Source organism: Sinohyriopsis cumingii, chromosome 2 (genome assembly GCF_028554795.1).
Source record: "Sinohyriopsis cumingii isolate HCF-2022 chromosome 2, ASM2855479v2, whole genome shotgun sequence".
Lineage (NCBI taxonomy): Eukaryota > Metazoa > Mollusca > Bivalvia > Unionida > Unionidae > Sinohyriopsis > Sinohyriopsis cumingii.
This window is the reverse complement of record NC_142962.1, coordinates 69,168-83,845: the sequence shown is the minus strand read 5'-3', so window position 1 is coordinate 83,845 and position 14,678 is coordinate 69,168. Positions and strand designations below refer to the sequence as shown.

The following is a 14,678-nucleotide window of genomic DNA, read 5'->3' as shown; positions in this document are numbered from 1 at the left end:
CCAAATATATATTTTTGCTTACCATTATTTTGCATGCCCTTAATCAACAAAAATTCTAAAAGGGGTGCTTCATGATAAATGATCAAATTTTCAATTCCTGTAAAATTTGGACAATAGGAGTCACATCTGAAGAAAACATCCACAACACTTAATAAAGTACTGCTCCAGTGGTCTTGTGGTTAGAGTGTCCGCCTTGGATGTGGGAGGTCATGGGTTTGATCCCTGGCCAAGTTATACCAAAGGCTTACAAAAATGTTATCAACAGCCTGGTACTCAGCATTAAGAGGTTAGTGTTAGGACTGGCCAGCCTTGTGTCAGGATAATGTGACTGGGTGGGACATCATGCTACATGTCTGCAGCATGATGCGCCAGTGCTAGACAACACTATAAACTATCACGCTGCAGATATCGTAGTGATATGACTGAAAAATTATTAAAGCTATGTTAAAAATCCAAATCACACACATGCACACACAAACACTTAATAAAGTATGTAACATGTAATACTAATTACTGAAAATATTCCTGAGAGACAATAGTGTTAAAAATTTTGTTTTCTCTGAAAAGTAACAATATGATTTTCAAACAAATAACAAAAATGTCATTTTTATCATGGACATTGTGAAACCCTGTGTCTATCCATTATACATCTCCACACAAAACCACTGGATAGAAATTCCTGAAATATTGTGGCAGGGTCTAATTAGAGGAGTGTCATTAATGATTCCTGCGCCTGGCATCCCAGGTAGTAGTCAATGTACAGATATATAACAAGAGGAATACTCATCAAACATTTTACATAGTTTACCTATGTCACTCTGGTCACTGTTTAAAGGAGTGAGGTGGCGATAAGTAATGGCGGGGGCGGGCTTTAATAATGCAATGAAAAGTATGGGTTTTCTGTGGTAGGCCATAAAAAACTTTTTCTATTTTCTATTTTCACTTTTTTTCAGGAAAGAGCTAATGATCCAATTCATTCTAATAATAATAATAATGAGGACTTTTTATGATTACAAAAAAAACAACACCGTGAAATTAGAAAACAAAAAAACATACTGAATTATTTAAGGTAGGAAACATTATTAGGTCTTTAAGTTTGTTCTTGCAGTCAAAATAAGTGAGTTTTAAGAGCACTCTTGAATGGAATCACTGTATTTGTGTCTAAGTTCAGTGGGCAATTCATTCCACGTTGCTGGGCACTGGTATGCAAAAAGAACGTTGTCCATATGACTTTGTTTTCATAGTAGGAATAATGAGTATACGATTATCAGAAGTGGAGCGTAAGTATCTTGCTGGTGTGTACACATGGGTGAGGTCGGATTGGTATGTTGGACTGGAGTCCGTCAGTGAAACGTAGCACAGGGAACAAATTTTGTGTTTGATTCTGGATCGAATGGATAGCCAGTGTAGGGTACAGAGCAGTAGGGAGGTGTGCTCTGATTGGGGTACTCTAAGTATGATCCGAGCAGCTGTGTTTTGAACTTTTTGAAGTTTCTGGAGTAGATATTGAGATTAACCAGACAGAATTGAGTTACAGTACTCCAGTCATACGAAAACAACATGAAATTAGAAAAACATCAAACAATAAAAAACATGCTGAGAATATTTCAGGTAGGAAACATTATTAGGTCTTTAAGTTTGTTCTTGCAGTCAAAATAAGTGAGTTTTGAGAGCCCTCTTGAATGTGATTACTGTGTCTTTGTGTCCAAGTTCAGTGGGCAATTCATTCCACATTGCTGGGCCCTGGTATGCAAAAGAACACTGTCCATATGACTTTGTTTTCATAGTGGGAATAATGAGTATATGATTGTCAGAAGAGGAGCGTAAGTATCTTGCTGGTGTGTACACATGGGTGAGGTCAGATAGGTATGTTGGACTGGATTCCGACAGTGAAATGTAGCACAGAGAACAAATTTTGTTTGATTCTGGATTGAATCGATAGCCAGTGTAGGGTACAGAGCAGCGGGGAGGTGTGCTCTGATCATGGTAATCTAAGGATCATCATCCAGTGTCTCACTGACTGTACGCTTATGACACCCAAATATTCAAATCTGATGCTACCATCCAAGGTGTAGAGAGGTGCATTTCTAATGTGAATCATGGATGACGTGTAACAAGCTGCAGATGAATGATGATAAAACTGAGGCCATTCTGATCACAACACAAAGACTTTCTCATTCACATCCTTTACCTCAAACAATAAATATCAGCAACACCAACATTAAATTCACACAATCAGTACAAAACCTAGGTATTACTCTGGACAATACTCTCACATTGCACCAACATATCATGAACATATGCAAGGCTGCATATCTTGAGCTGAGACGCATCAGCTCATTTCGCTAATATCTTTCAGTTGATGCTACTAAAACACTTGTGTGTTCATTAGTACTTTCAAGACTGGACTATTGTAACTCAATTTTGTCTGGTTCATCTCAATATCTACTCCAGAAACTTCAGAAAGTTCAAAACACAGCTGCTCGGATCATACTTAGAGTACCACGATCAGAGCACACCTCCCCGCTGCTCTGTACCTACACTGGCTATCCATTTGATCCAGAATCAAACACAAAATTTGTTCTCTGTGCTACATTTCACTGTCTCAGCATGTTTTTTATTTGTTTAATGTTTTTCTAATTTCATGTTGTTTGTTTTTGTAATATTATTATTATGTTTCTTATCTTATAGGTGTTGTCTAGTGTTGTAAAGCGCTTAGAGCTTCTAAAGATTAGGTGCTATACAAAGTCCTCATCATTATTTGCAGACACAATTTGTGTCCTGTTGCCCAAGTAGGACTTGAACCACAGTAAGGCTGTATCATGAATGCCAAATACATGCTGGAGACGGTGAAGTAATATATCATGGTCTATTGTGTCAAATGCTGCAGACAAATCAAGGAGGGTGAGGACTGTAATCTTTCCACTATCCAAAGAAGAGTGAATGTCATTAACTACTTTTAGAAGAGTAGTTCAGTACTGTGGCAAGGGTGATATGCAAGTTGTACAGTGCTAAAAGGACTGTTTGAATTCAGATGAGATACAAGCTGGGATAGAACAACCTATTCTAAGATTGTTCATATGAATGGGATATTAGAAACTGGGCGGTAGTTCTTTAAATCATTATGGTCTAGCATTGTTTTTTCAGCAGAGGCTTTACAATGGCAGCATTGAAAAATGATGGGAATTCCCCAGATGAGAGAGAGGTATTAATAACATCAGTTAGTGAAGGCAATACTGGATCTAAGCACTCAAGCAGCAGTGATGTTGGAATTGGATCAATATACACCTTATTTCCAGCTAGGATCTACAAACAAAGGTAAGCAAGTCCAAAGATTTCAAACATAGAGTGCCTGGACCATGGAAAGAAAACTAACAGAAATCCCACTAGAAACCATGGATATAGACTCTGACAGTGAGACTATCATGGAGGTCAGTGAAGATGATAAAGAAAACAATAGACAAAAAAAAAACACAACAGACACACACACACACACACATACATTCAATGCTGGTGTATTGAAGAAATATTGAATCTTAAAGAAAGGTTATTTCAACTGCAATCAGAATAAATGTAAGGTTCTATTTGACGAAAATGACAGATAAACTTATTTTGAGTCCTTACAACTTCTTTTGCAGCAGAAACATGTTTCTATTCTCTTGGTAACGGTAAAGATCCTTCCTGGGCTACAGAAATCGATCTTTGACAATGATGCTGGGTCTAATTACAATACCAGTCATATTTTGACTTTTATTTCAGACAACCATATATATTATTCATCACAAATCTTATTCAACTGCCTTAAGTGCCAAAAGTTATAAAGTACTGCATGCTATTAGATTTCTTATTTTTTATTCAAATGAACAAAAGTTAACAAAGTACATGTATGTGACATAGAATTTAGAATTTTTGAACAGAATCTTAATCATTTGAATTTTAATTTTTTATAAACATCTTTTATCCTTTACACATTTTATAAAATTAAATTAAAACATTTATAAGTATTTTTGCAATCTGACCCCTGATAAATCATCACTGTAGTTCAGCATCAATACATTTTCCGATTCTCCTTTTTAAAAAACAACAACATCAAATTACTATAACAGAAATTATGCGAGCTTTATGAGGGTAAGAGAGAAAACTAAATATAGGGGGGGTAAATATGACACAAAAAATAGTGGTCACCAAGTGAAGGTACATGAAGGTGAATTCTGGTTTAAAAAAACATCATTCTTGTCTAAATTTAATTAGGGAGTCTTCGCAATGACAATTATAGGTCACAAAATTTGGTTGTCAGTTGAAATTGACCACTGACCCACCGCTGCTCTGCATGTCCAATTCCAGGTCATGGAACTGCAGGATTCAAGTCAAATATATACATATATTTCATACACAATAATCAACAAAATGCACAAAAATCATGCAGCACATTTTCAAGCCCTATCTTAATTTTGGCATTAAAATCTTCCCCTTCTTTCAAGTACTTGATGGAACTGAACCCCTAAATTTTAAATACTGTAACAGGCACTACACCAGTAACATGCACTCAAATAGTATTCTCCTTTTGTATTAGTTCTAATTTAACTATTGATATTCCATATAGAAACATGAAATCAATCAGTTACTGTTAACGAATTTATGAAGATCAACTTTTGCAGTTTTTCCAAAAACAGATATTTCAATTTGTATTTACAACTGTATACTGGGAAAGCGGTCATAATTTTTCAACAGAAAGATAGTTCTTCACAAAGTCTATGAATTCAAAATTTTGTAGCACCCACAAAATCCTTGAAAACTGGGATCCCACATAAAACAATGCGTTCATTTTTTACATGTTTATATAATAAGTATAATTTAGTGCAATTAGTAAGAACACTGTCTTCTATGTACCATTAAATACCATTTAGTACATTATTTCTCTCATGATAAGCCCCTGGTGGTCTGCCATGTTTATTTGTTTATAATTGTAGATGCTCAGCTTCTCCAAATTTACTTTAAGTGCGCATGTGTTGTGAAGGTGGTGGGGGTGTCTTAACCAACACCAGACCATAATGATTTAAAGAACTACCGCCCAGTTCCTAATCTCCCATTCATTTCAAAAATCTTAGAAAAGGTTGTTCTATCCCTGCTTGTATTTCATCTAAATTCAAATAATCTTTTTAGCAATGTACAATCTGCATATTGCCCTTGCCACAGTACTGAAACTACTCTTCTAAAAGTAGTTAATGACATTCTCTCTGCGTTGGATAGCGGAAAGATTACAGTCCTCACCCTCCTTGATCTGTCTGCAGCATTTGACACAATAGACCATGATATATTACTTCACCGTCTCCAGCATGTATTTGGCATTCATGATACAGCCTTACTGTGGTTCAAGTCCTACTTGGTCAACAGGACACAAATTGTATCTGCAAATGGAATACACTTCAACCCAGTTGATCTATGTTGTGGTGTTCCACAGGGGTCTGTTCTTGGACCTGTTCTCTTCATTCTGTACACTCATTTGCTCTCAAGTGTCGTAGATCATCATCCAGTGTCTCACCAACTGTATGCTGATGACACCCAAATATACAAATCTAGCCACCCAACTTAAGTTGATGCTACCATCCAAGGTGTAGAGAGGTGCATTTCTGATGTGAAATCATGGATGACTTATAACAAGCTGCAGATGAATGATGATAAAACTGAGGCCATTCTGATCACAACACAAAGACATTCTCATTCACATCCTTTACCTCAAACAATAAATATCAGCAACACCAACATTAAATTCACACAATCAGTACAAAACCTAGGTATTACTCTGGACAGTACTCTCACATTGCACCAACATGTCATGAACATATGCAAGGCTGCACATCTTGAGCTGAGACACATCAGCTCAATTCGCTAATATCTTTCAGTTGATGCCACTAAAACACTTGTGTGTTCATTAGTACTTTCAAGACTGGACTATTGTAACTCAATTTTGTCTGGCTCATCTCAATATCTACTCCAGAAACTTCGAAAAGTTCAAAACACAGCTGCTCGGATCATACTTGGAGTACCACGATCAGAGCACACCTCCCCGCTGCTCTGTACCCTACACTGGCTATCCATTTGATCCAGAATCAAACACAAAATTTGTTCTCTGTGCTACGTTTCGCTGTCGGACTCCAGTCCAACATACCTATCTGACCTCACCCATGTGTACACATCAGCAAGATACTTACGCTCCTCTTCTGACAATCGTATACTCATTATTCCCACTATGAAAACAAAGTCATATGGACAGCATTCTTTTGCATACCATGGCCCAGCAACGTGGAATGAATTGCCCACTGAACTTAGACACAAAGACATAGTGATCACATTCAAGAGGGCTCTCAAAACTCACTTATTTCGACTGCAAGAACAAACTTAAAGACCTAATAGTTTCCTACCTGAAATATTCTCAGTATGTTTTTTCTTTTTTAATGTTTTTCTAATTTCATGTTGTTTGCTTTGTAATATCATTATTATGTTTCTTGTCTTATAGGTGTTGTCTAATTTTGTAAAGCATTTAGAGCTTCTAAAGATTATGCACTATACAAAGTCCTCATTATTATTATTATTATTATTATCATAAACCGCAGGTTTGTCATTAGATAATTAAAGTATGATAGAAATACAATTTCAAAAGCAAATTAAACACAAGAATATTGATAGTTTGTCAGTAATCATGTCAGTTTTGCTCTGCCTAATCTCGTAACCATTGTATAGTCTAAACCGAGTTTGTCTAGTTTCTCCAACTAGGTGATGAATGTTAAATATGTATTGTTTATCTAAACATGACCTCTACACAAATTAGCAATGTTGCTGTGAACTGTCAACTGATTCTAGACCTGATACATAACTGGAGTAGTTGATGCCAGGATCCTGAATTATTATGTTGTTGTTGTTATGGTTTAAATACCATTTTTTCCACACTAGATAGGCTATATAAGGCACACAGTATAATTCTGGTGGAGAAAGATCTGGTGGAAAGCCCAAGAAGAACCCTGACCTATGAGAAGCACCTGGCAAGCTTTATCATGTACCCACATTAGCGGAGTCTGAGATTTGAACCAATGCAGACGAGTGAGCAGTGATCTGGAAAATTTAGCAGTTTAACCCAATCAACCACTTGGGGCCCAAATATTTATGTAATAAAATATTGCATTATTGTACTTTTTAATCTTCAGTTGTTTCTATCACAAGCAATATAGATACATTTTTATCTCTATATGCATATAAATCACTTCATGTCATCCATGGCTTATTCTGTACCAGACAGATAGCTACATTAATGAAGAATAAGTGTGTTAGCTGACTGCTACATTAATGAAGAATAAGTGTGTTAGCTAACTGCTACATTAATGAAGAATAAGTGTGTTAGCTGACTGCTGCATTAATGAAGACTAAGTGTGTTAGCTGACTGCTACATTAATGAAGACTAAGTGTGTTAGCTGACTGCTACATTAATGAAGACTAAGTGTGTTAGCTGACTGCTACATTAATGAAGACTAAGTGTGTTAGCTGACTGCTACATTAATATAGAATAAGTGTGTTAGCTGACTGCTACATTAATGAAGAATAAGTGTGTTAGCTGACTGCTACATTAATGAAGAATAAGTGTGTTAGCTGACTGCTACATTAATATAGAATAAGCATGCTAGATTGGAGATAACAACCATGAGACTGAGGAATCATGGTTCTGCTGTAGCAGATATCCATTTTCCAGCCCAGCTGATGTATTACCATTAAAGTGTTACAGTAAAGCAACAATAACATCCTCTCTTGCTGAAACTCTACATACATTTTTTTAACTCTTCTTCTAACATGTAACAAGTGCCATTTGTACTTTTTCCTTTTATTGATTCCACTTGCATAATTTACTTATGCAAACATGTCTATTTAGAGTCAGCTGTGAACATAGTTGTAATTTAAACACCATGGTATCTACATGACTCCATGCGGAACCAAGTCTGTGCTAAATAAAAAGACATATAGAATATAAACAAATTAAGACAGGGTTGTTTAATAATGTCTATTGCAGGGGTGGTGGGAGAGGTGAATTTAACAAATATAAAATCTTTAATAGGAATATTTCAAATTGGGAATCAGCATTAATACAGATATTCATGGTGAATTGCCCATTCAGGAAATCACTGTGCTACTGTTCTGAATACATAATATTAGCCTACTTTAAATAGTTTAACATACAGCATTTTGATTAGCACATTTATATTAGCTACTGTTTTACTCTTTTGGGGGGTGGGGGTGGGTTATGTTGTCAAAACATACTTTACATCACCCCAGACTCAGTTACTTTTTTTCCATCAGTTTACTTTCAGAACTCAGGTTATCTATTTTTAACTATATTTCAGATCTTGTTCAATCTTTATAAAGACACCAAAATAGTGTATTGATACTTCATCTGTACTAAATGGGTATCATTTGTGGAAAATCATATTTTTTTAAACCCCAGAATGTACTGACAGATAAAAAGGGCAGGACTGCAGTTTTAGCAAAGAAGCCTAATTTTATAACTAAAAAGAACAAAACAATGCATAGTTGTAAGTACAGACATTACACGTGTATTTTAACAGTACATGTGACTGAAGAGAGAGAGAGAGAGCAGAATCTTTTCATGTAAAATAAATTTCCTGCATGGATTATTAAGATATAAAAGGGCAGGGGTATGCAGTTTTAGCAAAGAAGCATCATTTTATAACTAAAAAAAAGACAAATGTATAATAATATTTCTGATTGTTGAAGTATGTTCTAATATTACTATTTACAGTCAACAAAAAGCTCCAACGAGCTAATGTTTCTTCTTATGTAATGCGATTTGGACTCTAATTAAAAGTTTGTCAACCATATGCCTACACATAAAGGCAACAGTCTATGAATTGTGTTGTCATAAAAGTGTCCATTCTTATGCAAGCAAGGATGATGTGTGATTCCATAAAACTGCCCTGAAACTTTAAGTAGTTAATTCACTACTCTTAGGCAATAAAACAGATGGGATGAATAATGGATCCACTAGTTATTATGTACCATGAATCCAAGATATGTATTCCATCAAGCACATAGAATGAAAGAAGACACCACTTTAGGTATTTTACAAGGTATGTCAAATTCATGCTAAGAGATGGCAACCCCATATACTTCAATGTTGGAAATAAACCCTCCACTCATCATTTATCCTCTATGGCATACATGTAACTTGGTTGGCAGGTGTTGATTAGCACAAGCTAGTTATGATTGGTTTAAGCTTGATTGATGCATGTTTAGACAATGTAACTGATTTAATTAATGAAATTAACATGGTTTGTTTAATATATGGTAATTACTGTAGTGATAATATGGTCTATTCAAACTTAAGTCAGCAGATGGCACAGAAAAACACCAAAATGCACTGAAAACACCTCAGTGCACGTCAGTTACATTTTGCCTGCCATAGTGTATCATTCATTACATATAATTACCAACTTTTATAATTTAACATTAGATATAAAGTAAGGCAGATGGATTTAGAATGAGTGAATGAAATGAAAATAAAATCAAACATTGTTGTTTTTCATGCCACCTTTTATTTACCTTTATCTCATCATCTTGTTACATTTTTAAAAAAACAATAAATGGATTTTCTTATAAAAATTCTTAAAACCTACAAATATTTGTTCAGTTGGCTACGTTCTTTACTGACTAAGTATAGATAACTAAATTTCCATTTGGTATATGTAAATTGGAATATCAAAATGATACCATTGTACTGATATGTCCAACAAGAACTTAAAACTTAATCTATGATATCAATGAATTTCTTCTGCATTTGAGAAAAAAGAGGATTTAAGTGATGTTTTTATATTTTTTATTGTATTATTCCTATTTTACATCTTTTATAATGACAAATTTCAAACTATTCTTAATTGTCATTTGCACTCACAACATTGTTTTTATGCTTGCAAGATAATAAAATACAATATCCTCCTCAAAATGAACACAGATTATTTATTTCAACACAAATTTAAGCAGATTTTTTTTTATTTGGTTTGAAAAAAACCTATCTGTTCCTTCTTCCTTTCTTTCTGCTTTTCTTGCTAACAGTACATAAGATCCCTATGGCTTAAAATTAAAAAAATGAATAAATACTAATAAAATTCGCTGTTTGCGGTTTGCGAAATAATTTGGCATGCAAAATGGAATAAAGTTTTCAATTTCCAAAATTATGAAGTTTCATAAAACTCATTTAGTTCATTATATGGTGCAGATTTCAACATTGTAGCACATAAAACAAACAATAAAATGATGTGTTAATCCAATCACAGTCAACAGCAATTGATCATATAATCAACACTTCAGTGCAAGAATACTTGAATAAATGCTGGCTGAGTCTTATGGGCTGGCCTTTAGCTCATAAATTTACGCTAGTTTTGTAAATTTCTAGCCAAAATCTGTACATAATAAACACTGTGTAAAGAGTTATTGATGAGTAACACAATAATTTAGTTTAAGTTGCTGTTATCGTTGAATGTTTATCTTAGGAGTAAAATCTTGAACCAGCAAGCCAACTTACTTTATTTTCATACTACCCTTTAAGTATTGCACACATTGTGCAAATTTAAATGGACATATATATATTTCATTTAAAGTTATAAAAGCATTGATCAAACAGCTTTTGCAAACAACTGGTTCATGGTGCCACTGTCAACAATTCATATTCTGCAGTGGCACATATACATTATATGCCTGACTGCAGCAATAAACATGTCAATATTCTATGGTCATATTAACACCTGCAATTTGGTCATATTATCACCTGCAACTGCATCCAGAGATGTGGTCAGAATCATGCACTAGAATTCTGGAGGCTAGAGGTATGAAGTCATCTGCTACATAAGAATCATACACTAGAATTCTGGAGGCTAGAAGTCATCTGTTACATAAGAATCATACACTAGAATTCTAGAGGTATGAAGTCATCTGCTACATAAGAATCATACACTAGAATTTTGGAGGTATGAAGTCATCTGTTACATAAGAATCATACACCAGAATTCTAGAGGCTAGAGGTATGTAGTCATCTGCTACATGTATACAAATCCATAAGAATCATACACTAGAATTCTGGAGGCTAGAAGTCATCTGCTACATAAGAATCATACACTAGAATTCTGGAGGTATGAAGTCATCTGCTACATAAGAATCATACACTAGAATTCTGGAGGCTGGAGGTCATCTGCTACATAAGAATCATACACTAGAATTCTAGAGGCCATCTGTTACATAAGAATCATACACTAGAATTCTAGAGGTATGAAGTCATCTGCTACATAAAAATCATACACTAGAATTCTGGAGGTATGAAGTCATCTGCTACATAAGAATCATACACTATAATTCTGGAGGCTGGAGGTCATTTGCTACATAAGAATCATACACTAGAATTCTGGCGGCTAGAAGTCATCTGCTACATAAGAATCACACACTAGTATTCTGGAGGTATGAAGTCATCTGCTACATAAGAATCATACACTATAATTCTGGAGGCTGGAGGTCATTTGCTACATAAGAATCATACACTAGAATTCTGGAGGCTAGAGGTCATCTGCTACATAAGAATCATACACTAGAATTCTGGAGGCTAGAGGTCATCTGCTACATAAGAATCATACACTAGAATTCTGGAGGCTAGAAGTCATCTGCTATAAAATCATACACTAGAATTCTAGAGGTATGAAGTCATCTGCTACATAAGTATCATACACTAGAATTCTAGAGGTATGAAGTCATCTGCTACATAAGTACCATACACTAGAATTCTTGAGGTATGAAGTCATCTGCTACATAAGAATCATACACTAGAATTCTTGAGGTATGAAGTCATCTGCTACATACGCATGTTTCATGTTCACTCAGTTGCTGCTTCCTGTCAATCAAATGTAATTTAATCCAAATTGTAATTGTCTCCATAAATAAAGTTTCCACTAAATAATTTACCTGGGACACAATAATGTGATGTGATGTGATTTTGATTTTTAACGTAGCTTTAACAATTTTTCAGTCATATCGCTACGATGTCTGCAATGCGGCAGTTTATAGTGATGTCTAGCACTGGGGCATCATGCCGCAGACATGTAGCATGATGTCCCACCCGGTCACATTATCCTGACACCGGGCCGACCAGTCCTAACACTAACCTCTTAATGCTGAGCGCCAAGCGAGGCAGCTGTTAGTACCATTTTTGTAAGTTTTTGGTATGACTCGGCCGGGGATCGAACCCAGGACCTCCCGCATCCGAGGCGGACGCTCTAACCACTAGGCCACCGGAGCGGTACACACAATAATGTACAGTATGGCCCAACTCAACCCGACTTTTCGCATGAATCAGCTGTAATTTGGCCAAAATTAGCCTGTATCCACAAGAACTAATTGTGCAATTATTCCCCTTGCTAAATTGATATTAACTTTCTTTGCCATAATAATCAAACATTAAGCAAATTGATAGATTGTATGTTTTATTTATTCTTAATTAAAACAGGAGATGAAAAAGAAAAAAAAAAAATCAACTCACATTTTTAAGTTAATTTCCAGCTTCTTATCAATTTGCTCTCTAATTAAATTTCATGCCTGAAGAATTTACTGTTGCATTGGTTTTCGTCAGTAACAAAAGCACGCCGTGTTCCTCTGTTATGTAACTAACTGAATTATACAAACACAAACAATTGTAAATTATAGTATATACAATATAATTGAACGTGCTTCGGCGTTTTTAAAGCGTTCTGATGTTCGGCGCTTTTAGATGTTTCTACGTACCGGGAGTAAGGATTTGGGAGATGCATTTTAATTCTCCCATCCTTCATTAAACTTAATTTACAAATATTTATTATTTATCTGTAATTTTGGAGTCGGCACGTAAACAAGCCAACAAATATGCGCGCTCATCCTATATACTTTGCAATCCGGAAGTGTGGTGACGCGAAGTCGACATCAATGTACTTTATTCTGTACCAATGGTGAATAATTACCAGTTGTTTGCATTTTTATTCGTTAATTTGATAATTCACCCGAGACATCTCACTCTGACATATGCACTCATTTCTGTCAGTTATTTTTTAAATTTAAAATCTATTAACAACACCCACTCGAACACAAGGTGACTGTAACTAATGGTTTGAAATCAGCCCCTCCCCGCCAATTATTTTATCTTGTCAGCATGTTCAGGAACTGGTAACGTATATAAACACAAAGGAGACCTCCCATAATTGTTTCTAATGTACGATTAAAATACTTGACTGACCATTTAATAATCACTGTTATGCGAATCTTCTCTGTTGCAATGTCTTGCCGCTTAAGTTTGAAGGTTACACTTCCGTTGTGTTACGCAGTTGTGATTATTGTTCAAGTCGTCCGTTATAGGTGGCGCTCTAATGGTTAGTATTTTGCATAGGCCCAGTCTTTTAAAGAAAAAGAATTCCGCGGTGTGTGTGGGGTTGGGGGTGGTGGCTGGGTGATTTGGATTTTTAACGTGCTTTTACAAATTTTCAGTCATATCACTACGATGTCTGCAGTGTGGCAGTTTATAATCATGTCTAGCACTGGGGCATCATGCCGCAGATATGTAGCTAGTCCTACATGTAAGACATAGCACATTTTGATTTTATATATCAGCGTCGGGTCTTACAGGTAGGACTAATATGTAGCATGATGTCCCACCCAGTCACATTATCCTGACACAAGGCCTACCAGTCCTAACACTAACCTCTTAATGCTGAGCTCCAAGCGAGGCAGCTGTTAGTGCCATTTTTTTAAAGATGTCTTTGGAATGACTCGGCCAGGGATCGAACCCACGACCTTCCGCATTCGAGGCGGACGCACTAACCTCTATATCATTGAAGCGGTCAGGTTTTCCTCACTGGTTATCAGGCCCAGTCCTAGTATGTGCGGGGCCCAATGCAGAAAGCGATGAGCGCAGGGCTCCAAACAAAATAATTGACATCCAATGATTCCTAACCCCGGTGGGGGAGGTATGCTGGTGGAATTGTGGAGGATTTCCCCCTCTAAAGAAAATTTCTGGCAGCATCTCTGCATATCAAAGGGTCGTCCATTAATTATGTCAACAAAATGGGGGGGGGGGTTGAAGAAGTTTGACAATTGTTGACATGGGGGAGGGGAAGTTCAAGATAAATTGATGTCAACAATGTTATTTTTGACAATAAATTTAATAAATAAAAAGATAGGAAATTAGTCGGTGCATTGGTATAGCACACGCTCGCCCGTCAACAGCCCACCAGTTTAATCCTAAACCGGTTGAGCTCTTGCCAAGGAAGTCATAGTCTTGCATCATCATATTTTGTTTTTATTCAATGTAGACTGTAGACAGATTAACCACATACGGTATTAATCTGAAGAAATTAATGAATCAGCCACTATGCCCATTATAACAATTGAGGAACATTTGGCTTCCCCATGGGAAGATGATAGAAGCTAGAATATAAAGTCTCGATTTTTTCATGAATTCAAAATGTTATAGTCATTTGAAATCTGTTATCAAGTAAAAAAAATGTATTAAAATTTATTTGTAGACCTTTTAATTTCCATAATTCTATTTTTAGCATAAAAGCCAGCCGTATAAAATATTGTTAGTTTGGGGGGGGGGTTAAAAAAATTTT

The 14,678-nt window shown here is 35.7% G+C and overlaps 1 protein-coding gene and 1 non-coding gene across 6 annotated transcripts in view; both read right to left on the bottom strand.

The window, feature by feature from the left end:
• Positions 1-13,461, bottom strand: part of LOC149804191 (fumarate hydratase, mitochondrial-like) — a 94,409-nt gene extending 80,948 nt beyond the window's left edge. For 2 of the 5 annotated variants that reach the window (XM_089937696.1, XM_089937687.1), the window contains exon 1: positions 13,307-13,438. In XM_089937696.1, coding sequence (XP_089793822.1) covers positions 13,307-13,309 — 3 coding nt within the window. In that variant the 5' untranslated portion in view covers positions 13,310-13,438. Of the gene's footprint in view, positions 1-12,580; positions 12,933-13,306 lie in introns of those variants that run through there. The other 3 variants (XM_089937721.1, XM_089937704.1, XM_089937713.1) reach the window with 3 other exon arrangements.
• On the bottom strand, positions 12,267-12,339 carry Trnap-cgg (transfer RNA proline (anticodon CGG)). Its single transcript has one exon. It is a non-coding gene; the product is annotated as a tRNA-Pro (tRNA).
• Positions 13,462-14,678: the final 1,217 nt, after the last annotated feature.